Below are 24,556 nucleotides of genomic sequence, written 5' to 3'. Positions count from 1 at the left end.
GCCGGGCAAGGGGCGGAGCGCTGGGAGGCCGCTGGCAGCAAACATCCCGAGCCGTCAGCTCACCACTTCCTCTGGCTGCTGCGAAACTTCTCAGGCGGCGGCGGCGGCGGCGGCGCGGGACTGTGGCAGGGGCAGCGCCCCGGGGAGCGGCAGGTAAATTGCAGGCGGCCGTGCCGGGGCGTGTGGACGTAGCCGCGGGGCGCCCTCCCCGGTCCCAGCGCGGGGTGCTCCCGGGAAGCGACTCCCCGTTGGAGCGCTTGGTCACCGCGCCCTGTGCACATAGAGGGCGGGCTGGCGGAGCGAGCAGCCTGCTTAGCCCTGTTGCTCTGGGACCCCTTTTATCCAAGGCGCGCTCCCGGGGCCGGGCGGACCTCACCGGGAGCTAGCTAAAGTACTGTCCTCCTTTGGCTAAAGGGAAACTGAGGCACGGCAGCGGCGCTCAGGGGTTTCCCTGAGGTCCCCAGCGCCGGAACCCAGCACGTAGCCTGAGCGCCCTGTCTCGGATCTGTAAACAACACTGAACTTATGCAGCGGGCGCCAGCCCTGTGGTCCAGCCCATAGGGCACTCGATTGGGAGGCAGGAGAGCTGGATCTGCCGTTGGCCTTGGCGAGTGACCTTAGGCACATTACTTCCCCGCTCTGTGCCTCAGTTTCCCCACTCCATTTGCTGGTCAGCTCTATTCCACTATAAAATCTTTGGGCCAGGGATTGTGTAGGATGCCCAGCATGATGGGGCCTGGAGCTTCATTAGAGCCTCTGGCTGCTACTGGAATCCAAGTAAATAATAAGAAGCTGCTGGTGCTCTGGATTCTGCGCTGTTATTTAGCTGTGAGCTTGGAAAGAGCCATGCACAGGAGAGTCAGAAAGTGAGAGCTGCCTTTCCTGAGCACGGTACTGGGAGGGTGGGGGGTAGGTTAGCTTCATTGTTAAAGTGGCACATGCTGAACCTCTCAGCACAATTGCCCTTGTTTATAATGAACAGCTCCGGGGTTCCTGACTTGGTATTGCCCTGGGGCTGTCTCCACTATGAGCAGTTCAGACAGCAGGGGACGCACCCTCTCCCCTCTGTGAGCTGGCCAAAGGGTCTCCTCCTAATTCCAACAGGAGTGACACTGTATCCCCCATATCCGCCTGGGCCCTTCTCCCATTCCAGTAGCTGGAGCTGAGAGAGGTATGGAAACTGACATAAGCTGTGAAGTAGAGTTTCTTTCTGAATAAAATTTCTTGAGTTTTAAAAGGCAAGGGGGATCTCTCCCAGACCTCAGATGCCTTTGCTGGGAGCTGAGCCTGGTGTAACAGGAATCTTTGACCCACAGTTGTTACAAACGTTCTTCTACATTGGCTGTGCCAGTCAGAGGACCTATCTGGCCTAACCTATATAAAGGACACCAGCCTGCTGTCCTGCAGGGATCCTAGTTCAAGACTCAACTCGTACTCAGGTTCTTTGATCTTATATCTTGACTTTGAGTAAGGCTTTTGATACTATCTTGCATGACCTTCTCATAAAACAAACTAGGGGAAATGCAACCTAGATGGAGCTACTATAACCTGGGTGCGTAACTGGTTGGAAAACAGAGAGTAGCCTTCAGTGGTTCACACTCAAGCTGGAAGGGCATATCGCAAGGGTTCTCACAGGGATCAGTTCTGAGTCCGGTTTTGTTCAATATCTTCATAAGTCATGTAGATAGTGGCATAGAGAGTACACTTATAAAGTTTATGGACGACACCAAGCTGAGAGGGGTTGCAAGTGCATTGGAGGATAGAATTAAAATTCAAAAATGATCTGGACAAACTGGAGAAATGGTCTGAAGTAAATAGGATGAACTTCAAGAAGGACAAACGCAAAGTACTCCACCTAGGAAGGAACAATCTGTTGCACACATCCAAAATGGGAAATGACTGCCTGGGAAGGAGAACTGTGGAAAGGGATAGAGTGGTAGGGGGGTTTATAGTGGATCACAAGAGAAATATGAGTCAACAGTGTAACACTGTTGCAAAAAAAAGCAAACAAACATTCTGGGATGTATTAGCATGAATATTGTAAGCCAGGGGTTCTCAATCAGGGCATATGTACCCCTGGGGGGTACACAGAGGTCTTCCAGAAGGTACAATAACTCCTAGATATTTGCCTAGTTTTACAATAGGCTATATAAAAAGCACTACCAAAGTCAGTACAAACTAAAATTTCATACGACTTGTTTGCTCTATATATTATACACTGAAATATAAATACAATATTTATATTCCAACTGATTTATTTTATAATTATATTGTAAAAAGGAGAAAGTAAGCAATTTTTCAGTAATAGTGTGCTGTGACACTTTTGTATTTTTATGTCTGATTTTGTAAGCAAGTAGTTTAAGTGAGGTGAAACTTGGGTAGGCAAGACAAGTCAGACTCCTGAAAGGGGTACAGTAGTCTGGAAAGGTTGAGAGCCACTGTTGTAAGCAAGACACAAGCAGTAATTCTTCTGCTTTACTCTGTGCTGGTTAGGCCTCAACTGGAGTATTGTGTCCAGTTCTGGGCACCACATTTCAGGAAAAATGTGGACAAATTGAAGAAAGTCCAGAGAAGGGGTAACAAAAGTGATTTAAAGGTTTAGAAAACATGACCTGTGAAGGACGACTGAAAAAATTGGATTTGTTTAGTCTGGAGAAGAGAAGACTGCGGGGGTGGGGGTTGGGGGGGGAGAATACATGATAAAACACTTTTCAAGTACATAAAAGGTTGTTTACAAGGAGATGGGAGGTAAATTGTTGTCCTTAACCTCTGAGGATAGGACAAGAAGCAATGGGCTTAAATTGCAGCAAGGGAGGTTTAGGTTGGACATTAGGAAAAACTTCCTGTCAGGATGATTAAGAACTGGAATAAATTGCCAAGGGACGTTGTGGAATCTCCGTCATTGGAGATTTTTAAGAGCAGGTTGGACAAACACCTGTCAAGGATGGTCTAGAAAATACTTAGTCCTGCCATGAGTGCCGGGGACTGGACTAGATGACCTCTCAAGGTCCCTCCCAGTCCTATGATTCTATGCTTCCTGGAATGATAGGGGCTGGTCACACTGTGAAGGCAAAGTGTGTAGGCCCTGCCCAAGGGGGAAGAGGATGGGGATGTCTGGCTTCCATTTCTGAGTCCCCCCGCACTACAAAATTTCATTCCCAGTTTACAGCACTGGTGTTCAGGGCAGAGTTTTGTGACATAGTACTGGACGTGCCAAAGCCCAGGCTGCACTGGTGCTTGCATTTATGGCTAGCAGCAATGCTGCAGAACAGATACAAAACATTGTGTTGACCAGGCCTCTGGGGCTGATCCGGAAGTAGCTTGGTGCACCGGAGAGGTGCAGCCATCTCTAAGCCAGGTCATTCATCAAGCAGAGGCAGGGCACCTCAGGCTCCCAAAAGGAGGCTGGAGAGAGACTCGAGAGTTGGGAATAGCAGGAGCAGCGCTGCCAAGCCTTCAGCCAATCTGAGTGGCTAAACACTCTTCAGTGCTTTAGGGTTTTGTTGATGAAAATCTGCCTTTTCCCCCAGGGTACTGGAACATGGGTCAGAACAAGAGCTTTGCTGAGCATGAGGATTTCAGTTCACAGGGAGTCACAAGATCTAGAGATGGGGCTGAGCCATACATTTTAGCTCCAATGTTGGGGGTGGGTGCAAATCCCAAGGCTGCTGGTTCCAGCCAATCTCTAGCTAGAACTTTTATTGTCAGTTTCACACAGACAATTCTCAGAAAGGAGTGATGCCCCACAGCTCCAAGCAATATTCAGCCAAAGCCTCCAAGATTCACAGGGCTGCCACCTCAAATCTTCAAGCAGCCCAGGCTGCCTGGAGAATCTTCCCAAAGGGCTTGCGAGCTTTGGTAAAGCATACAGCAAGCCCAGTCTGAGTTTCAGATCAGTCAGAAAGAAAAATGTAAGCAGAGGAGTTGTACCAGGTTGATTATACGGCTTTTACAGAGATCTAGCCAGAGCTCACGAGAGCCATCAATTAAATATAGCCTGTGTAGAAACATGGAACCTATTCAGATCACCAGAAAAGCTCTCACAGACTATAGGAAGGAATCATCCCTGTACAGAGATCAGCTGGTATCAAATAGGATCATCAATGCTTATTAGGGCCCTGCTCCTGCAATAAGCTCCATGCAGGTGAATCTCTGCTGGATTGGAGCCTCCAGGCCACGAACAGGAGATACTAGATACACATGGGGATGGTATTTTATAGCATATTGTGAAGGATAGACCATTCACTAAATCTCATTTTAGAAGTAGTTTTGGACAAAGTTCATTAACAACATTATGAGCATACAAAGTCAGATGGGAACAGTATCATTTTATTGTTGTTTGAATGATTATAAAAAGGGTCAAACTGATCATTGTTCTTTAATTTTATTGCACAGTATCTACATACATAGATTGTGTCTGGGCCTGTGCATGCTTCTATGGTTAAATTTGCAAAATAGTTTCACTTTTAATCTCATGTTTTTAAACATTCATAACTTGCCAAATCATTCACCTTTGGGGAGAAAATTATCTACGCTTGGCTTCTGTCTGATTTTTTCAGAGGGGCAGGGGAGGGAAATTGGATCAAAATCCCTTGAGCCGTTTGTGAGCTCTGGAAGAGTGAAGGGAATATACTATTCACCATTTCAAAAACATCCTAACCAGGCTTTCTTAGGTAATGTTACAAGGAAACCGGCTGAATGTGAAACTTGCACTGAGCATGAGTAATGAAACATTTCCTTAAGTCTGCAGATATGCACTGAAAAATAGCCCCAGTACATAGGTGTGGCAAGTTAAGTCCATGTTGGTCCAATCAAAGAACTTGCAAGTGTAACATCGACAGACCCTGGTTGTTGTCGGGCAGGATCGAACCAGGGACGTCTGGAGCTTAGTGCATGAGCCTCTACAGCATAAACTAAAAGCCAACTGGCTATTACCTAAGGCTGTAGAGCAGACTCATTTTTCCTCTCTCTCTTAAGTGGTCTTGGTGCCACTAGATGGGACAGAACACCACACCCAGAAGATGTGGGTGTTATCCAAGCTCTTCTGGTGAAGTCAGCAGAGCCATGTACCATGTTTAGTCATTTTGACCCCTGCAAAGGGGAAGGAAGGGAATACCACCAGATCAGAATGCTAGCGCTTTGCACCAGTGTAACGGTGCAGTGCAGGGCAATAGAGGTTAGGCCTTGTGTACGTTAAGAAACCGTGCGTCAGTGCAAGTGCATTGATCTGGCCTGGTCTATATAGAGACTTAGTATGTGGCAAGCCAGGATGTAAATCTACAGTGCTCTAGCCCACTACATACTAACTGGCCACATGAAATCTGCTACCGTGCCCCAAAAGTTCTGTAGTGCGCTTTGACCTTTTAGTACACAGTAATACGGCCCTCCCGGTCAATGCACAACAAGCTAGTTTGTGTAGATTTACACCCTGGCTTGCCATGGACTAAGTCTCTGTGTAAACAAGCCCTTACACTGGTGCAAACTCCAAATGCAGGCAGGTTGTTCTAGCACAAAGTGGGACACATAGTGTAGCTTTTTGATAAATTACCCAATTAGAGTATGTAAGTCCCACTTTGGGGCAGTACAGCCCCCCACATCTCCATCATGGGTTTGCAGTGGTGTTAACTACATCCATGCAGTTACACCAGGGCAAAATTTTTCTTAAATGTAGGCAGGCTCTTATATGTATATATTTCAGAGAGTCACAGATTCCAAGGCCAGAAGAGACCATTGTGAATATCTAGACTGGCCTCCTGTATACCACAGGCCAGAGAACTTCTCCCGCTCCCTCCCCCCCCCCCCCCCCCCCCCAATTATTTCTAGAGCAGAGCTTTTAGAAAAACAGCCCATCTTGATCTAAAAATGGTCAGTGATGGAGAAGAATTCATGATGACCCTTGGTGAATTGTTCCAGTGCAGGGCATGGAATTGCTCAAGCCATTACCCTCCAGATTTTAAGTTTTCTATTTTCTTCCAATTCCCCTCCCTTAAAAACAGCTACCCACCTCGAGGACATTAAATATACAAAGTGTCAGCATTGTGAGAACAAGCACTCAAAAGTCACCATATTCCACAAGTTAAAGCCTCAGTTCTGCAAAGGAATCCAGACAAGCCTGCGAAGAGTCCCGGTGAAATGAGACATAAGAGCATGTCTGAATGGATCAATTTGTAGGATCAGGGCTTGAGGTTGCTGCAGTCCTATGAACTTGGCCACATTACACAGATGTAGTGCTTTCCAGTCCTTTTCCCATTGTTCAGTGTAAATCTTAAACTTCTTTTTTAAAATATATGGTTACTACAAAATATACAGGATGTGGCCAACTCATGTTGCCGGAACAACTTTTATAATTTTAAATTTCCTGACACTTTTAGTGCTTGATCTTGCAACCTTTGCATAGTATCAATGCTAATTATTTTGGTTTTGTAGGTCCAAGTTGTCAAATGAAGATCTCTAAAATTAGATGCCTAAATCCACATTGAAGTACCTAAATAAGTGACTTGATTTTCAAAGGTTCTGGGCACCTGTCGCTAACATTAACTTTAATAGGAGCTGCAAGTGCTCAGCACCTGGGGGGGGGAAGAGTGTCACATCCTTTATTTAGGAGCGTAACTTTAGGCAACTAAGTTTGACAATTTATATACAAGAGACAAAAACACAAACATGTCCTATTGATACATCAAGTAGATGCCTAAAGCTCTGGTTGCAGCAAATTCTTCAAGTTACAACAAACTTTTCTCTGACTCATTCCTATTCCATGCCTAGTGCCAGGAAAGGGTCATTATAATGCACTCATTTCTCTCTTCCGTAACTGCTTTACAAGTGAACTAAGTGGCTCTCCTAAAATCAGGGCTCTGATTGCATTTGCACAGTATCTGCTTGTACCATCCTCAGCTCTAATCAGTTCTGACACCCTCCCAAAAAAAACTGACTATCCAAATGAATCAGTCCGTAGCGCCTCCTCCTATTCCAGCCCTGAGCACTCAAGAGACAGCTCCTCAGTCCCAACTTGCAGCACCCTCTGCTCCTCCAGACGTGGGCCTGGAGCACCAGAAGAAAGTCAGTCACATCAAACTTCCCTGCTAGTTTGAAAGGTTCATACGCGGGGATCTGTGCAACAAACCCCTTCTGGCTGAATGGGGGTGTAGACTAGTGAGGCACACCCTTCAGCAGCCTTACTGACAAGGCTGTTTGTGATCTGACCGTTGCCAGATCTAAACTGAAATTTCATAGCTAGGGATGCCAAAAAATTTTCAGTGAGCCCCCCCCCAATTATTGCACTAACAATCTTCATCTACAGAGCAAAAGGCAACAGGGGCCCTAAATAATCATTTAAAGTTAGTTGTGTATCAGACTTAACTGAGGGTCAGATTGGGACCCTGGCAACAAGGCCTTACAGGTGTGGAAAGCCCCCCTACTGCCCTGGGCCAACTACCGGTGTTCCTAGTAGCTGTGTGAGGAGAGAACTTCCGCCTCCACCTCCCACAATGAATCACCAGTACAACTGAGCAGGCACAGAGGGTGGAAGTTATTTACACCTCACCAGATCCAGGGCTGATGCATGTTACTTCCCCTTCGATTAAGGGTGAGAACCACAATGTGGCTTGTGGTCTGCTCCTCAGGCTGCACAGCTGTACACTGCCCCTTACTCAGGGCTTGTGGCAAGAAATTAGGGTCCATTTGGGCTAGACATTTTACACACACGTTAAGAGTCACGTTCAATTTATTCAGCTATGTTTTAAAGGGGAAAGACAGCCATGGCAACATTATAAACAGCTCTGCTTTTCTGTAACCAAGTAATTACAATTTTAAAAAGAAAATTGCAACCCCTGTGACAGGGTCAGGCCAGATGGCTACAGGAGAGTGATAGAAGGTAGATATTAGCCCCAGATTAATCAGATCCCTTTTCCCTGAGTTAGATAATGGGCGGTTCCAGAACAATCAGGAAGTTGCTGGAACCAATAAAGGCAAGCTAATTAGGACACCTGGAGCCAATTAAGAAGCTACCAGAATCAATTAGGACAGGCAGGCTAATCAGGGCATCTGGTTTTAAAAAGGACCTCACTTCAGTTAGTGAGGTGTATGCGAGGAGCTAGGAGCAAGAGGTGCACAAGAAGCTGAGAGTGAGTAGGTGTGCTGCTGGAGGACTGTGAAGTACAAGCGTTATCAGACATCAGGATAAAGGTCCTCTTAGGGATGGCGGAGAACCCAGGCCTGCCCTCTACTCTGGGTTCCAGGCCAGGGCCCTATGGATTGCTGCTGTCTGTAGTGTCTCCTGTGACAGCTACAACTCCCTGGGCTACTTCCACGTGGCCTCCTCCCAGCACCTTCTTTGTCCTCACCGCCGGACCTTCCACCATCTGGCCTGACCCTGTCACACCTCCTTAAAACTTTCAAGACAGTAAATATAAAGCATCTTGATGCAGGAATTAAAATATACATCCTGTTTTGTCTAAAATTACTTTTCTTGTGGAGTAGAGTATTATGGGAGTCTGACTTCCCGTTTATGGATAAATTGCACTATAGCTTCACACACACACAGAATATCCAGACAAAAAAAGAGATATTCTGTTTGTTTTTCAGATTGATTACTATTTTTTTTTTCAGTTCCACAAGGATAAAGTCAATAGGGAAATACAATCCGTTCTAAAAATTATTTACAGGAGTCTCTGGGGGGTGGGAGAAGGGGATGAGTGTTGGGATTTTAATATTTTAAACAAGAGGCTCTCACATTTTCCCCCGTGATAACCCTGTGCAGGAGGGTGGGAATCTAGGCACTCCAGGGAGACAGTGTTGTCTAATAGATAGGGCACTGGTCTAAGACTCAGGAGACATGGGTTCTATTCCCATCTCACCCATTGGTGTGCTGGGTGACCTTGGACAAGTCATGTCACTTTTCCGTGCCTCAGTTTGCCTATCTGTAAAGTGGGGATGTTGAGACGACTCCTTTGTGAAGCACTTTGAGATCCACGGACGAAAAGTGCTATATACGAGCTAGGTATCATCATTCATTCGTTTTCCTATTTAAATAAAAAGGGCTCTTTAACAATAATCAAGGAGAGAGGCACCAAAATTGACTGAAGCAACATTTTGCTGCAAGTGTTCATTCCCTATTGTAGCTTATTAATGTTATTTATTGTTTCCATTACAGTAGCCCTAGAGGTCCCAACTGAGATCATAGTCCCATTGTGTTCAGCCCTGTACAATCACAATGTACTGAGGGAGTCTCTTCCTCTAGATTTTGGCCCACTGAATTAAATCCAGCTCCAGCCATTTAGGCCTTCACCCTGAAGCAATGGGTCTCGGGTGCACGCCTACAGTTAGGCCTGTAAAGGGTGCACCAGAATCCACAGATGTACCTTGGGTCTATGCCAGACAGGTACGTAAATCCAGATCTGGTTTTTCCATCACTAGGGGCTACTCCCACCATCCATCCCCAGTAGCACAGAAATCTAGGGTGGGATCTTTGCCCAGTTCCAAGTGAGCAAACAGACAGAAGGCAGCTTCATCTACAACTGCCAGAGGGAAATTCCAGGCTGGATATTTTTGCCCTCCCTTCCTCAACACCCCATATATGGTAGTTTTCCCTCTATAGTCTCCTTCTTACCTTGGGCGAGGTATGGGCTGTGATGGAGTGGGCTGTGTACACACGTGTGCCAGTATGTATGGCACATGCGGGGCATAGTGTGCACATGTGTGGGAAGGCATGCAGTATGCAGGTTTTGGCCAGTTTAGTCCCCTCTATAGAACCTAGTAACTGGGGTTGCCCTGTTGCGATCCATCTGGCTTTTGCCAGTAACCCATAGGCGTTGGAAGGCAAGTGGGGACAGTGCATGCCCTGCAGAGACACATGGACAGATACAGGTGTCTAGCTCCTCTCAGTTAGCTTTGCCAGCCGTTCCAGTTGTGACACACTGCCTTGGTGCTAGAGGGAAACCCTCCCCCAAGCTCTTTGGGGCTGACGCAGCTCCACTTTACCACCACCCTGCATTGCCAGGCTGTGACACTTCCCTCCCCATGGGAGGGTCCCACAGTAAGACGCAAACATCAGGCATGAAAGTTTGTCCCAAAGGCTGCCTTCGGCCGGATCGTGTCACAGTAAAAGCTCCTCATGGCTGGAATGCAGGGAGGAGGAGGAGTGGTGGCTGGGATGGTGTAATCTGTCTGACTATAGCCTCCTTAGCAACAGTCACTCCACTTGGCAACCCTCGAGGCTGGAAACCGGGGGAGTAGTTGGACACCAGCCTGGTTTGCCTTCTTTTTTCAAATCCTGCTCTACCCATTGCATACTGTTTAACCCCTAGCTGATGTGCTGTGATGCTGTCCACATGCTATACACCGCTTCCTACAGCGTAAAGGATCCAGCCCCACTGTGACAAGGGGCTATGGTCATTGTCTGTGGACAAATGAAGGCCATTTGTGTATTTGTCAGCTAGTCAGTCCACCCAGCCACAGGTGCCCACAGACACTCTGTCTGCTTGGCTAGAGTACATGGGGTGACATGTTGATTTGGGAAATGCTGCTCCTGAAAGCTTCCAGAAGTGATATCGCTAAGTGAGGCAATCATATTGTGCAAGGCCGTGATGCACTTGCTCCTGGAGGCAATAATAGCTTTCTATGTGCCAAGGTGTAGCAGCAGGGCAGGTGGCCTCATACTTCTACAGAGCCTAAAGAGAGTGTTTTCAGTGTAGCCTGTCTTAAAACATTAATGAATTAAGCCTCATGATCCCCTTGTGGGGTAGAGAAGTAGCACTATCCCCATGTTACAGGTTGGAAACTGAGGCACAGAGCAAGTAAGTGACTTGTCTGAGGTCACAGAGCACTCAGTGGCAGAGGTGAGGACAGAACCCGGGACAGAACCCAGATCTCGTGGCTGCCAGATCATTCTCCCCAAAATCTTCTCCCCCCTAGTTTTCTGGCCTTTCTGCTTGTGACCCCAGCCACATCCAGGCATTGCAGAGTCACGTGCAAATAAAGCCACGTGTTTCAAACATGAACGTGCTTAGCAAAGTTATGATGTCCTTCACCACATGCAGATCGGGTTTGGGTTGGCATCACATAATACACCTGCTCTCAGGGACCACTCAAAATGCAAGCAATTAGGGTCAGGAAAGTGCAAACGCCCTTCCACCCTGCTGTCTTGTGCCACGGCATGGGTTTTCCTCCTGCTGCTGCCTGTGAAATACACAGACAGAGGGCACCACCTCAGAGAGCCAACTCTGCACCAGAACAATGACATGGGGCTTGGGGCCAGGATTCAGTGTCAATGATATTCAGCCAGGGCCAAAGCATCACAGAGCATTTGGGTTTGTATGCAGTTAAAGGGGGTAGCTTGCCTAAGTTGACATGGGTCATGAGAAGGCCAGAATCAGGGGACACTACCCAGAAGAATTAATGCCCATCACAGACTCTAGCCTTATACTGATATAAATTATAACCAACTGCTCCAGGTGGATGCTTCCTGTCCTTTTTAGGGCCTTAGGAGTTACACTGTTTGAGGGGGATAGGTCGTCAAAAGAGCAGCCTGGTTGTCCACTGGGTGCTGAGTAGAGCTGGCTGTAGTTTTTCCATGCAGAATTTTTTACACACACACACACACACACACACACACACACACACACACACACGTCATTTTTAATGAAAAAAATAGTGTTTTGTGAAAGCAGAAATGTTTGCTGGAACTGTCCATTTCTGATTAAATGGGGGTGGGGGATGTTAAAATACTCAAACTGTTTCAGTTTTCAGGTTTTTTTTTTTCCTGTTTTCAGCAACCAGAACCTGAAGATTTCAGCCAAAATTGACATTTAAAAAAAAAAAAATTGGCTCCACATTTTCAAGTCGTCAAAAACCAAAACTTTTTGAAATGCTTCTGTTTTGGCTGCTGAAAATGGATTTAAAAAACACAACAATATGCCACCCAAAAAATATGTAGAAAATTTAGATGAAAAGGATAAAAAGTTTGTTTCATCATAATCTGTTTTCATTGTTTAAAAAAAATCAAAACCATTTCTCATGCAGCTGTAATGCTGCAGTGTTCTGAAAATCCAGCTGCTCCCACTGGGATACTAACAGCTAAGTGCTGAGCACTTTGGCAAAATCTGTCCCTTGTTTTGGTGTTTGTTTAAGATCTGAGCTCTTTTGAAAAAAATCTAGCTTCCTCAGTGGGTGCTGAGCCCTTGAGAATTTGTCTCTTGGTTTTCTGTGATTCAGCAAAGAGACATGACCAGGAATGCATCATGGATCTGGATTCCAGACAGTGTTTAATTTCCCAGGGGCAGAATTTCTAAGAGCAGACTTCTTCATTCTCTTTCAGGCCACGTAACGCACCGTGCCTGCTGCGGTAGTGCAAAATGGCAGGTCTGACTTGGTGGAGAGTAGGATGTCCCTGCGGGCGGAGGGTAGCAAAGGACTTACCAGGGTGCACACATGGCCCAAACTGCAGTGGACAGCCCTATTTTAGGCAGACAAAGATGCTCTGTGACAGATTAACACCTCCTGCAAGGGTGTCACATCCTCCCTGTGGCGAGGCAGGTCAATGAAAGACTGGAGCATACATCAAGAAGGGAGACCATACATGTTGAGTTACTGTTTAGAAAAAAAACAGAGCCCAGGCTTTGCTGTTCATTAAAACAGAGGATGTGACTGCAAATCCAGAGCCCTGGGCAAGTAGCAGCATCCATCCACTAATGAGATGTACTGGCCCACTGGCCAGATGTACTAGCCAGCACCACAGACACGAGCGAGAGGGTAAAACCTTGGGTATCGTTGCTTGTGAGAGATACAGAAAGGGCCAGACAGCAATAAATGCCGCCTACAACAGGAAAACAGCAATACAAACATGGGTCCTTTAATAAACTAGGGTCCCTGGTGTTTGTTTTGGGAATCACCACAGCAGAGATCTCCCATAATTTAGTAGTTGTAGAACACAAGTGGAATCGAGATAACCGGGTTCTGTCTCTACCACAGACAGTGTGTGAGCGAGGTCTGATTGTCAGAGGAGGATTGCAAGTACAACCCCCACTGAAACCTCCCAAGTTAAGTGTGGGTGTGTTTAAGGCATCCATGGTTGAAAGATATGGACCTGCTCTTCTCCGCCTCTGTTTCCCCTCTCTATAAAACAGGTATTCCAATAACTCACCCTGCCTCCCAGAGAGGCTGTGGGACTTGAGTTGTTAATGCAGGCCAAGACCTTTAATAAATAACAATACTTAGCTTTCATACAGCGGTTCTTCAGCCAAAGCTCTCAAAGCACTTTCTAACCCTTGAGTGGAAAACACTAGGTAATCACAAGTTTCGATTTATTAGCCCCTAAGTCACCTGCCAGTTCTCCTAGCAGGTATCTGACCACAATCTCAGCATCATCCTTAACCTGGTCACGTCTGTGGGGAGTCAAAACCTCCCAAAGTACCGCCCTTTCAGACAGCTCAAACCCATAAGGCAGGAGTTCTCAAATTTTTTTTTTTGCTGGGACCCTCTTTAAAAAAATATTTAAAGCTGTGACAACCCACCCCCATCCCATGCTACCCTTACTTCTGCACTGCTGCTGGAACGGGATGCCTCGCCTCCCCCCCCCAATAGTCTTATGACCCCCTTTTGAGTCAGGACCCCCCATTTGAGAAACACTCCCATAAGGGCACCATCTCATGCAGCCCCTCAAAGGGCTTTGTTAGGTCTCTGGGGAGGCCGAGTGTGAACCCAAGAGGCGGAGCCAGCCCTCTGACCTTGCCCCTAGAAAAGGTATGCTTTTCTGAGGGAACCTGCAGGTCAGCAGCACCTCGCACTCTCCCCCAGGGAAGGAAACCTTACACGAGGCCACAAAAATGCTGCTCCTTCCCCTCCACAACCCCACCCACTTCTTGCAACAATTGCGAGGTGAGTCACAGCAGCTGCATCATCTGTCAGGCTCTGCACTGGGTCAAAGAGATGTGCTCACCCCACCGCATTTTCTAACACTCTTCAAGTGACTTGAGCCTGAGTGAAAGGTGCCTCTCTGATACTCCTGGAGACTGAGATCCTCTGTTAATGTAGCCACAAGGGCGTGCTTCTCCCACCTACCTACCTCCAGGCATACTCCAACGCCCACTAAGGTCCATAGAAAGACTCCCACTGATTTCAGTGGGCATTAGATCAGGCCATGTGCACCTCAGGCCATGACCTGCTGGGATCATCTTGAGTTGGGAAGAGAATTGAGTCTACAGCTCATCTCCTGACCTCTCTGCTGAGCCTGCCCACCACAGCCTGCCCACCATATAGGGGCTGTGACCCAGACACTTAACCACCATGGCTGGGTAGATGTTACTACCCTCCCTCAGACAGCCAAACAGGCATCAGTCAGTAGCAATGTTCAGTCACCACCAATCTAGACCTGAACCAGTGACCTGGTGATTAAAGACTTTGTACCCCATCCAAGCCCACCAGGAGCCCAGCTACTGTCTGTCAGCTCTAATCTGAGCAGCCTTCCATAGAGCTGGCTACCTGCCAAGTTAGACCAAGTAGGACAGCACTAACTAGCAGCAGGACAAGGGGTAATAAAAAATAAAATAAACCCCACAATTCCCTAGGCATATTGGGGGATGGGACCATATTTACCCCTCCCTCCCCACACACACACACACAACCATTCACACATTCTGAGCAAATGCACCTCTGACTGAGAACCACTGGTCTATGTCCCCGTGGGGGTACACAGAGGTCTTCCAGGGGATACATCAACTCATCTAGATATTTGCCTAGTTTTACAACAAGCTACATAAAAAGCCATAGTGAAGTCAGTACAAGCTAAAGTTTCATACAATGACTTGTTTATACTGCTCTATATACTATACACTGAAATGTAAGTACACTTTATTCCATTTGATTTATTTTATAATTATATGGTAAAAATGAGAAAGTAAGCAATTTTTCAGCAATAGTGTGCTGTGACTTGATTAAGGACTGAGAACTGGTTAAAAGACAGGGAACAAAGGGTAGGAATAAATGGTAAATTTTCAAAATGGGGAGGGGTAACTAGTGGTGTTCCCCAAGGGTCAGTCCTAGGACCAATCCTATTCAACTTATTCATAAATGATCTGGAGAAAGGGGTAAACAGTGAGGTGGCAAAGTTTGCAGATGATACTAAACTGCTCAAGATCGTTAAGACCAAAGCAGACTGTGAAGAACTTCAAAAAGATCTCACAAAACTAAGTGATTGGGCAACAAAATGGCAAATGAAATTTAATGTGGATAAATGTAAAGTAATGCACATTGGAAAAAACCACCCTAACTATACATGCAATATGATGGGGGCTAATTTAGCTACAACTAATCAGGAGAAAGATCTTGGAGTCATCGTGGATAGTTCTCTGAAGACGTCCATGCAGTGTGCAGCGGCAGTCAAAAAAGCAAACAGGATGTTAGGAATCATTAAAAAAGGGATAGAGAATAAGACAGAGAATATCTTATTGCCCTTATATAAATCCATGGTACGCCCACATCTTGAATACTGCGTACAGATGTGGTCCCCTCATCTCAAAAAAGATATGCTGGCATTAGAAAAGGTTCAGAAAAGGGCAACTAAAATGTTTAGGGGTTTGGAACGGGTCCCATATGAGGAGAGGTTAAAGAGGCTAGGACTTTTCAGCTTGGAAAAGAGGAGACTAAGGAGGGATATGATAGAGGTATATAAAATCATGAGTGGTGTGGAGAAAGTGAATAAGAAAAAATTATTTACTTGTTCCCATAATATAAGAACTAGGGGCCACCCAGTGAAATTAATGGGTAGCAGGTTTACAAGGAAGTTCTTCTTCACTCAGCGCACAGTCAACCTGTGGAACTCCTTGCCTGAAGAGGTTGTGAAGGCTAGGACTAGAACAGGGTTTAAAAGATAACTGGATAAATTCATGGAGGTTAAGTCCATTAATGGCTATTAGCCAGGATGGGTGAGGAATGGTGTCCCTAGCCTCAGTTTGTCAGAGGGTGGAGATGGATGGCAGGAGAGAGATCACTTGATCATTACCTGTTAGGTTCATTCCCTCTGGGGCACCTGGCATTGGCCAATGTCAGTAGACAGGATACTGGGCTGGATCGACTATTGGTCTGACCCAGTATAGCCATTCTTATGTGACACTTTTCTATTTTTATGTCTAATTTTGTCAGCAAGTAGTTTTTAAACGAGGTGTAACTTGGGGGTACATAAGACAAATCAGACTCCAGGAAGGGATACAGTAGTCTGGAAAGGTTGAGAGCCACTGAAATAGATGGTGATTTTCTGGTTTGGCCACCAAACCAAAAATCACACGCAAAACTTCAGTTAGTTTTGAAGCAAACTTGACTTTTTTTTGTTTCTCTCACTGAAACGAAAACACATTTTGTTCGGATCAAATGAAACTATTAAAATGTTTATTCGAATTGACATTTTCAGAACAAAAATGTTGAACCACTTTTTTTTTTAAATGAAAAGTTGAAACTAAATGTTTTAACATTTCCCCCAGAAAAAATTTCAGGTGTTTTTTCAGCCAAAGCTATTCACTTAATTCAACTCAAATTTGTTAAGCGTTCCCCGGAAAAAATGCATTTTTCAGTGAATAGTAAATTCACCCCCAAAAAATTAGTCCAGCTTAACTGCTGGGACCTCGGGAACTAATCAGGGTGAAGACACAATCCCTGTGGAATCACTTGAAAGCAGGCCTTGTGGATTCATTCACAACTTGGCCATCACCCATACAAAACATGATGGTAATGACTAAAAGGTAAGAGTTGGACCAGGAGAGGCAGGAGCAATGCAGCACATTGACAAGGGGGAAAGCGGTCTGGGCCGCTGCCAAGAATGCAGTGCTCTGCTGGTTATGTGCACAGCTAGGGGAATGCCATTGTTACGTCAGCCTCTGTTGAAACTTGTATAGTGGATAATGGTTCACCTCCCACAAGAAACCTCGACTGTGAGAAACACTTGGTTAAAAAAATAAAAAACAGAGGGCTGCAGGTGGCTCGGGGGACAAGCAAGGGGCTACAGAGCCTTTAACTTCAGAGTCACAAGTTGAAATCTAGCGCTGGTCTGCATAGGCTGAGCAATGTTGCTATCTAAATGCTGTAGGTGTGTGCGCGTGTGTACACTACAATCTGAGTGGTGATTGCAACTCAGGGAGGCAAACCTGGGCTAGGTTTACCCACGCTAGAATGGCTAAAAAAATGGCAGTATGGATGCTGTGCAAGCCCACTGGAACCCTGGGGGGCGTACTTACATTGCTAGCCTGTGTTACCACTTCCATGCTGCTGTTTTGAGCTGCCTTTCTACCTATCCTGCAATCACACCTTTGACTGCCGCACAAACGTACCGTGTGGTAGTCGGTATGCTGGAGGGGGCAGCCCACTTTCTGGTCCTCATTATGGAAGCCACCCTCACAGTCTCAGCCCAGAGGTGAACTGTCAAGTGCACTGTGTAGGCAGTACTCAAAGCTCACCACAAGCACCTGTCACGCCTAACCAGGGTTGAGGCATTGTGGGAAGACTAGAGACTCCCAGCTAAAGCCTCACCAACTTCTACCCCAAGTGCAAGGCGCACTTCCTTGACCTGCCTTCTCCAGCCTCAAACACAGAGCTGCATGTACTTTAAAAAAAAACAAAAAACAAAAACACACACCTACCAAAACAAACACTGCACCACACATACAGTTCTCTGCTGGAGAGAGAGAGAGAGAGTCATGTCATGTCATGTCATGTCATGACTGGAAGGTGCTCAGACGCTACCGTGTTGAGGGCAGCATAGTAACCTGAACAGAATAGAACTAGCACCTTGCATTAAATTTCCTTTGCAAGAGATCATTGTAAAAGCAAGTGAAGAATCAGTTTGAAAGTGTCCCTCCACATCTGCATTATTTACCATCGCTCCACCATTTCAATTTGTTTTTCCAGCCACGGACACATGCTACCCCTTTTCTTAGGGGGCAGTGGCCCATACAGACGTACAGCCCAGTAGTCAAGGTAGGAATGAGCAAGCCTCAAAAGGTTTCAAGAGTCAGTCCAGATAAAGCACTCTCACATTTGGATAAGTTACAGAGTAGCAGCCGTGTTAGTCTGTATCCGCAAAAAGAAAAGGAGTACTTGTGGCGCCTTAGAGAGTAACAAATTTACTTGAGCATAAGCTTTCGTGAGCTACAGCTCACTTCATCGGCTGCATTCAGTGGAAAATACAGTGGGGAGATTTATATACACAGAGAACATGAAACAATGGGTGTTACCATACACACTGTAACAAGAGTGATCAGGTTAGGTGAGCTATTACCAGCAGGACCGGGGGGGGGGGGGGGGGAAACGAGCTTTTGTAGTGATAATCTAGGTGGGCCATTTCCAGCAGTTGACAAGAACATCTAAGGAACAGTGGGCGGAGGGGGGGAATAGTTTTACTTTGTGTAATGACCCATCCACTCCCAGTCTTTATTCAAGCCTAAGTTAATTGTATCCAGTTTGCAAATTAAATTCCAATTCAGCAGTCTCTCCTTGGAATCTGGTTTTGAAGTTTTTTTGTTGAAGAATTGCCACTTTTAGATCTGTAATCGAGTGACCAAAGAGATTGAAGTGTTCCCCAACTGGTTTTTGAATGTTATAATTCTTGACGTCCGATTTGTGTCCATTTATTCTTTTACGTAGAGACTGTCCAGTTTGGCCAATGTACATGGCAGAGGGGCATTGCTGGCACATGATGGCATATATCACATTGGTAGATGTGCAGGTGAATGAGCCTCTGATAGTGTGGCTGATGTGATTAGGCCCTGTGATGGTGTCCCCTGAATAGATATGTGGGCACAAGTTGGCAACAGGCTTTGTTGCAAGGATAGGTTTCCTGGGTTAGTGGTTTTGTTGTGTGGTTGCTGGTGAGTATTTGCTTCAGGTTGGGGGGCTATCTGTAAGCAAGGACTGGCCAGTCTCCCAAGATCTGTGAGATTGATGGGTTGTCCTTCAGGATAGGTTGTAGAGGTTTTAGTTGGGGGCTGAAGGTGACGGCTAGTGGCGTTCTGTTATTTTCTTTGTTGGGCCTGTCCTGTAGTAGGTGACTTCTGGGTACTCTTCTGGCTCTGTCAATCTGTTTCTTCACTTCAGCAGGTGGGTATTGTAGTTGTAAGAATGCTTGATAGAGATCTTATAGGTGTTTGTCTCTGTCTGAGGGGTTGGAGCAAATGTGGTTGTATCGGAGAGCTTGGCTGTAGACAATGGGTTGTGTGGTGTGGTCTGGATGAAAGCTGGAGGCATGTAGGTAGGCATAGCGGTCAGTAGGTTTCCAGTATAGGGTGGTGTTTATGTGACCATCCCTTATTAGCACCATAGTGTCCAGGAAGTGGATCTCTTGTGTGGACTGGTCCAGGCTGAAGGTGGAATGGAAATTGTTGAAATCATGGTGGAATTCCTCAAGGGCTTCTTTTCCATGGGTCCAGATGATGAAGATGTCATCAATGTAGCGCAAGTAGAGTAGGGGCATTAGGGGACAAGAGCTGAGGAAGCGATGTTCTTAGTCAGCCATAAAAATGTTGGCATACTGTGGGGCCATGCAGGTACCCATAGCAGTGACACTGATTTGAAGGTATACATTGTCCCTAAATGTGAAATAGTTATGGGTGAGGACAAAGTCACAAAGTTCAGCCACCAGGTTTGCTGTGACATTATCGGGGGTACTGTTCTTAACAGTTTGTAGTCCATCTTTGTGTGGAATGTTGGTGTAGAGGGCTTCTACATCCATAGTGGCCAGGATGGTGTTTTCAGGAAGATTATCAATGGATTGTAGTTTCCTCAGGAAGTCAGTGGTGTCTCAAAGATATCTGGGAGTGCTGGTGGCGTAGGGCCTGAGGAGGGAGTCTACATAGCCAGACAATCCTGCTGTCAGAATGTCATTTGGATAACTATCTTAATCCTCTCCAAGAAGGAAACCTCATGAGACCAGTCCCTCACATGTATTTCACTGCTTCTGGTCTCCAGGGGAACCCAGAAGCACAGAGCTGTGTGACAAGGAAAACTGGGGTGAAAAATGTTATTTGAACTACTCTGAACTTATTAGATGTTCTAATTAATTCTTATTAGAGCTGAGCCCATAACAAAAGCCCAGACCCAAACATTCCCCAAACTCTGGAAATGCCCATATACAAATGTAGTGTCTCAAGTGCTTATTGTATTCAAAGCAGTACATCCACCTGCAGCTCGGACCCTATGCTCCCATGCCAGAGGTGGGAGTTTGATGCCGGACTCTGGTCCCATTTGCCCTGGCCCAGAAGGGGTCTGGGAATATGGTGCTTTCAGTCCATAGGAGGAGGAGGGGGTCCATGGGCATTACTATGCAGAAGTCCTGTCGTTCAGCAGAAGAGTGAGAATGGCCTAGGCAGTGTAAGCCAGCCCCCTCAGAACTCAAGCCCTTCGGGGAACTCGGTAGTTTTAGGAAGACAGCTAGTGTTGGGTTTACACCATTGCTGCGGCCAGTCAGGAATCCTTTGGGACCCTAGACACAGCAGGTTTGCTGGAGGCTCTTCAGCACTGCTGGGCAGAAGGTCTGCATGATTCAGCCCACAGACCAAGCGTCCCAAACCATTGCCCTTTCGGGATCTGCAGACGCATCTCTGCAGCTGGCTGAGCGCTCACCAGGTGTCAGGCCCCATGGGCAGCGTTCAAGCTTTGTTGATCAAATGTCGATTTCAGGGCAGCCTCCTGATTTCCTGTTGTTTCCTCTGTTTTCACAGGCACTGACTGGAGCTGCTGCTGGGTTCCATTTGCCTTCCCTCAGGGCTGAACGCCCAGCAAGGGGACCGCACCAGCCACAGGCGGGGAGAACAGGTGCCCAGCCGGCCAACGGCAATGGAGCAGGTCAGCTCCTTCTTTGACTCATTCTGGAATCTCATTCACACCAAGCACCAGGAGGGCATCTTCAACACCGTCTGCCTGGCAGTGCTGTTGGGGCTGCCCGTCCTAGTCCTCCTCGTCCTCCTAGTTATCTGCTGTCACTGCTGCTTCTGTAGACAGCAGAGCAAAGGCAGCATCAACAGCAGCAGCAGCAATGGGCAGGTCCCAGCAGAGAGGAACAAAAAGAGGAAAAAGAAGGGTGAAGAGGACCTGTGGATCTCGGCTCAGCCCAAGCTGCTCCTGCTGGACAAGACACCATCGCTGCCTGTCTAGTCGGAGGGACGGAGCCAAGACCCTCCTCCCCAGGGAGCCCTTCTGGCCACGTGCTGCAAGGAGATGTTGTGATGGCTCCGTCTCTTTTGATAATGACTTTAAAACCAGGACTTTCAGGACAAGCCAGACAACTAGTGAGAGCACGGAGACATCACTAGAAGGCACGCAGTCCAGCATATCTTTACATGCACACCCAGAACTGGACTAGGCAGCGTGCTCTAGGACACACACATCCATGTGCACAAGGACGTGCGTGCGCTCACATGTACAAGCATTCACGCAGCTATGAGCACACAGATATTCACCTTCATGTGCACAACATACCTGCACTCCCATGCAAATGAACCCAATGTCACGTGCACAAAGCCATGCGTGCCCAGGGATGTGCACCCCGACAGGCACATGAACATACATGTACACAAGAACATACACGCATGCACTTGAAAACTAACCCACCCTGGCACTCCTCTGCACATGCACGGGCTCTTGCTCCTGCACAGACATGAGCACATAGTTACAGCACAATGAAAAGGGTTTTCCTTCACACCCTGGCAAGCTATTGCTTCACAGCTCCTGAAGACACAGGTATCCAGCCCACTGCTGGAGCTTCCAATGGGGCTTCCTAACCCAGCCCTGCCTTACAGGCCAAAAGACGCTCCCCCAAGGCAGCAAAGCAGCCACCCCTACTGCTGGCAGCCACCCCCATAACAGAGGATGGCAAGAACAGATCAAAAGTGGCACAGTAAGAGACTGAAACCTTTGCACTGGCACTACAAAGCCTGTCTAAGACTGGCCTTGGTGCAGACTGGTCCTTTGGCAGCTCGTTCTGCTGCAAGGAAGGTGGCTTCATTTCTGTACTGCAGCGAGAGAGAAGACTCCAGCTAATTCTGCACAGAAGCTTGGCTCCAGCATTAGAGTTATTTATTTAATGACTACTAGAAAGGGTTCATTCATGGAACCCATGTATACTAGTCGGCCATGTATACTAGTTGGGCCTCGGAACATTGACTCCGTGCAATAACTTAGGCCATGCACCCCCCCGGCACGCTAGACACACACGCAGCCAGAGCCACACTCCCACAGACACACAGGCATGCCCATGTAGCAGACCCAGACAGTGATACACACAAATGGGCACACACAGGGAGTAGCTCCTGCCATCCAGCTGTGCCGCTGGTCCAAGGAGCACTGCAAGGGCAGCTGGCTCTGGAATACAGCACGAAGACATAGAAGGGAGCCTGAAATCCAGATACACTTCATACCTCCTGCCCACCAAACCTTCCCTCCCGCCCCATCCCGCCCTAAGAGACATTGTCCCAGACAGAACCCCCCCACACACACACTTCACAGAAGCGTCTTCCTCCCACTCCTGAGATCTTCCTCTTCTTCTCAAGCAAGGCAGCTCATCCCATTCCCGCAGCCAGTCAGCAGGCCACAGCCATCTGTGCCCCCTGCTCCACCTCTGACCCCACTCACGCCCTCTTTGACTGCAGTCTATTCCCCAGGGCTCCTGCCTGACTCCTCCCCCTGCATGCACTATTGTAGTTATCATCAAGGTTTATTTAAGTCACACTTACATGGTTTGCAAATAAACAGAGTGGGTGGATGCCATCATCTTTCCAACAAGCCAGTGCAAGAGACAAATATTTTTGCTCTAAAGGCTCTGCTGGAAACATTCTGCTTTAGTTTATTTTTAGCCTCCCAGAGCAGACTACCCAGACAGTTCAGGGAAGCACACAAACCCATCCGGACCAGCCCTGGTGGAGCATGCCAAATGGTACAGCCTCCAGCATGGCAGACTCCTGTGTGGTGACCTCATCTGCAGCAGGGTGTCTCACCCACCCTCCACTAGAAGAGCTCTCTGACTCTTGGATACCCTTCTGCTAGGGTAAGCGGGCAGCAGGGCAAGCTGGCTGGGGCTTACAGAATCAGCCACTTCTGCTGTGCCCTCAAAGTGCAGCCCAATTTGTCCGACTTTGTGACATCACTTCATGGGGTTTGGCCCTCACTCAACTGTGTTGTTCGGAGCCTCAACCCCAGACGACTCCTCACCCATGCCTTTAAGTAGATGCCATTCAGCTCCTTCATTCACTTCATCTCCATTAAAAAAAAAACAGGGACCACCCAATTTCAAGGCTGAGAGGCAACAAATAAGAGTCAGATTTTAGCTTAAACAGCCTTAAGGGAAGCCTGATCCTAGATACCAACTCTCCCTGAACATCTCTCGCTCCCCCACTACCCCAGCTTCTGCTCTGGGATATTTGATTATAAAATTACATCATTTTGGAAACAGAGAGAGAAATAATCTCCCTCTCCCTCTCTCACACACACAAAACTAGAGCTAGAGGAAAACATAACTGGGGGTACAAGCACTTACTGGCTGGCAGAGAGGAAAATATAGCTAGTTGTGACATGGCTATCTTTGAGCTACAGCTGTTTTGCTCTGCCATAGTTAAAAGACCCAGAAAGGCATCCCGGAAAAATGCTTCCTGTGAGGGCCCTCAACCCTGTCAGGACCAGAGAGTCAGAGGAAAGGGCCGTGTCTGCATATAGGCACTCTACCACGGGCCCAAACCATTAAATCCAAACACGCCCAAACTTTGGGGAAGTTCAAAATCCTACCCCAACTTTATAGCCCTGAGCCATCTCTTTAATGGACTGAGCCCACCAGCCCAGAACTCCAGCTCCTGATGACTTGGCCCCATCTCTATCCACTACATACAGTCAAAAGAGCAAAGCTTAGGAAGCTGCCTTGTATGAGAGCCATCCTCTTGGCCAATACCAGGGATCGAACCAGCACTTCCAGAACTGAAAGTGAGAGCGTCTGTAGCTTGAGCTGCAGAATACCCAATCCTCTATGGGTCTGTGTGACACATGCTAACCAGTAGGTTCCATCTGCACAGCCAACAACAAGGCAGTGTCTGATGCACGTTCAGTACACCCTGATAAGGCCCACCTGGGCTCAGGTTCCTACAGCTAGCTCTGCCACTGTGGAGAATAGCCTCTGCCTTGCAGACAGTTCATGTGCATGCATCTGGATTTCAGCATTGGCCTCTTCTGCACAGTTCATGCTCAAGAAAAATTTTTAAAATAAAACTTTTTTTTTTTTTTTTCAAACTCCTGAGAGAGGTTTTGTCTCCAGATCTCAGCCATTTCTTTCTTTGGGAAAATCTTTTTGCACCATCTCACTGGCCTTGGATGAGACCTTTGTTGACTTCAGTCGAGAGGAATGCTGAAGGGCACCTCTTTTCAGCCAGTCGCAGATACATTATACTTAAAAGGGCAGTTTCCAATTAGTAATGTTTAGTGCGTCTCCTCGTTAATGAGTGCAGGCCAACCTCTCTTGGCATGAAAAAAAAAAGTGGGAGGAAGAAGAGTTATGCTTCTGCTCTGTATGAGTTGGGATGCACACAATATTTTCCTTCTTGGG

General features: G+C 47.1%; 1 protein-coding gene across 2 annotated transcripts; it reads left to right on the top strand.

The window, feature by feature from the left end:
- On the top strand, positions 1-24,239 carry KIAA0040 (KIAA0040 ortholog). 2 transcript variants are annotated; one of them, XM_037907425.2, is made up of 2 exons: positions 1-153; positions 20,694-24,239. In XM_037907425.2, exon 2 carries the CDS (start codon positions 20,809-20,811, stop codon positions 21,124-21,126), a length of 318 nt encoding a protein of 105 aa, XP_037763353.1. In that variant the 5' UTR covers positions 1-153; positions 20,694-20,808; the 3' UTR covers positions 21,127-24,239. The 2 variants fall into 2 exon arrangements, with proteins under 2 accessions (XP_037763353.1, XP_043409002.1); XM_043553067.1 differs by lacking the exon at positions 1-153 and adding an exon at positions 10,464-10,484.
- The last annotated feature ends 317 nt before the right edge of the window (positions 24,240-24,556 follow it).

This window comes from Chelonia mydas, chromosome 8, assembly GCF_015237465.2.
Source record: "Chelonia mydas isolate rCheMyd1 chromosome 8, rCheMyd1.pri.v2, whole genome shotgun sequence".
NCBI classification, from domain to species: Eukaryota; Metazoa; Chordata; order Testudines; family Cheloniidae; genus Chelonia; species Chelonia mydas.
Note: the sequence above shows the minus strand (reverse complement) of the source record. Positions and strands in the feature narration are given on the sequence as shown.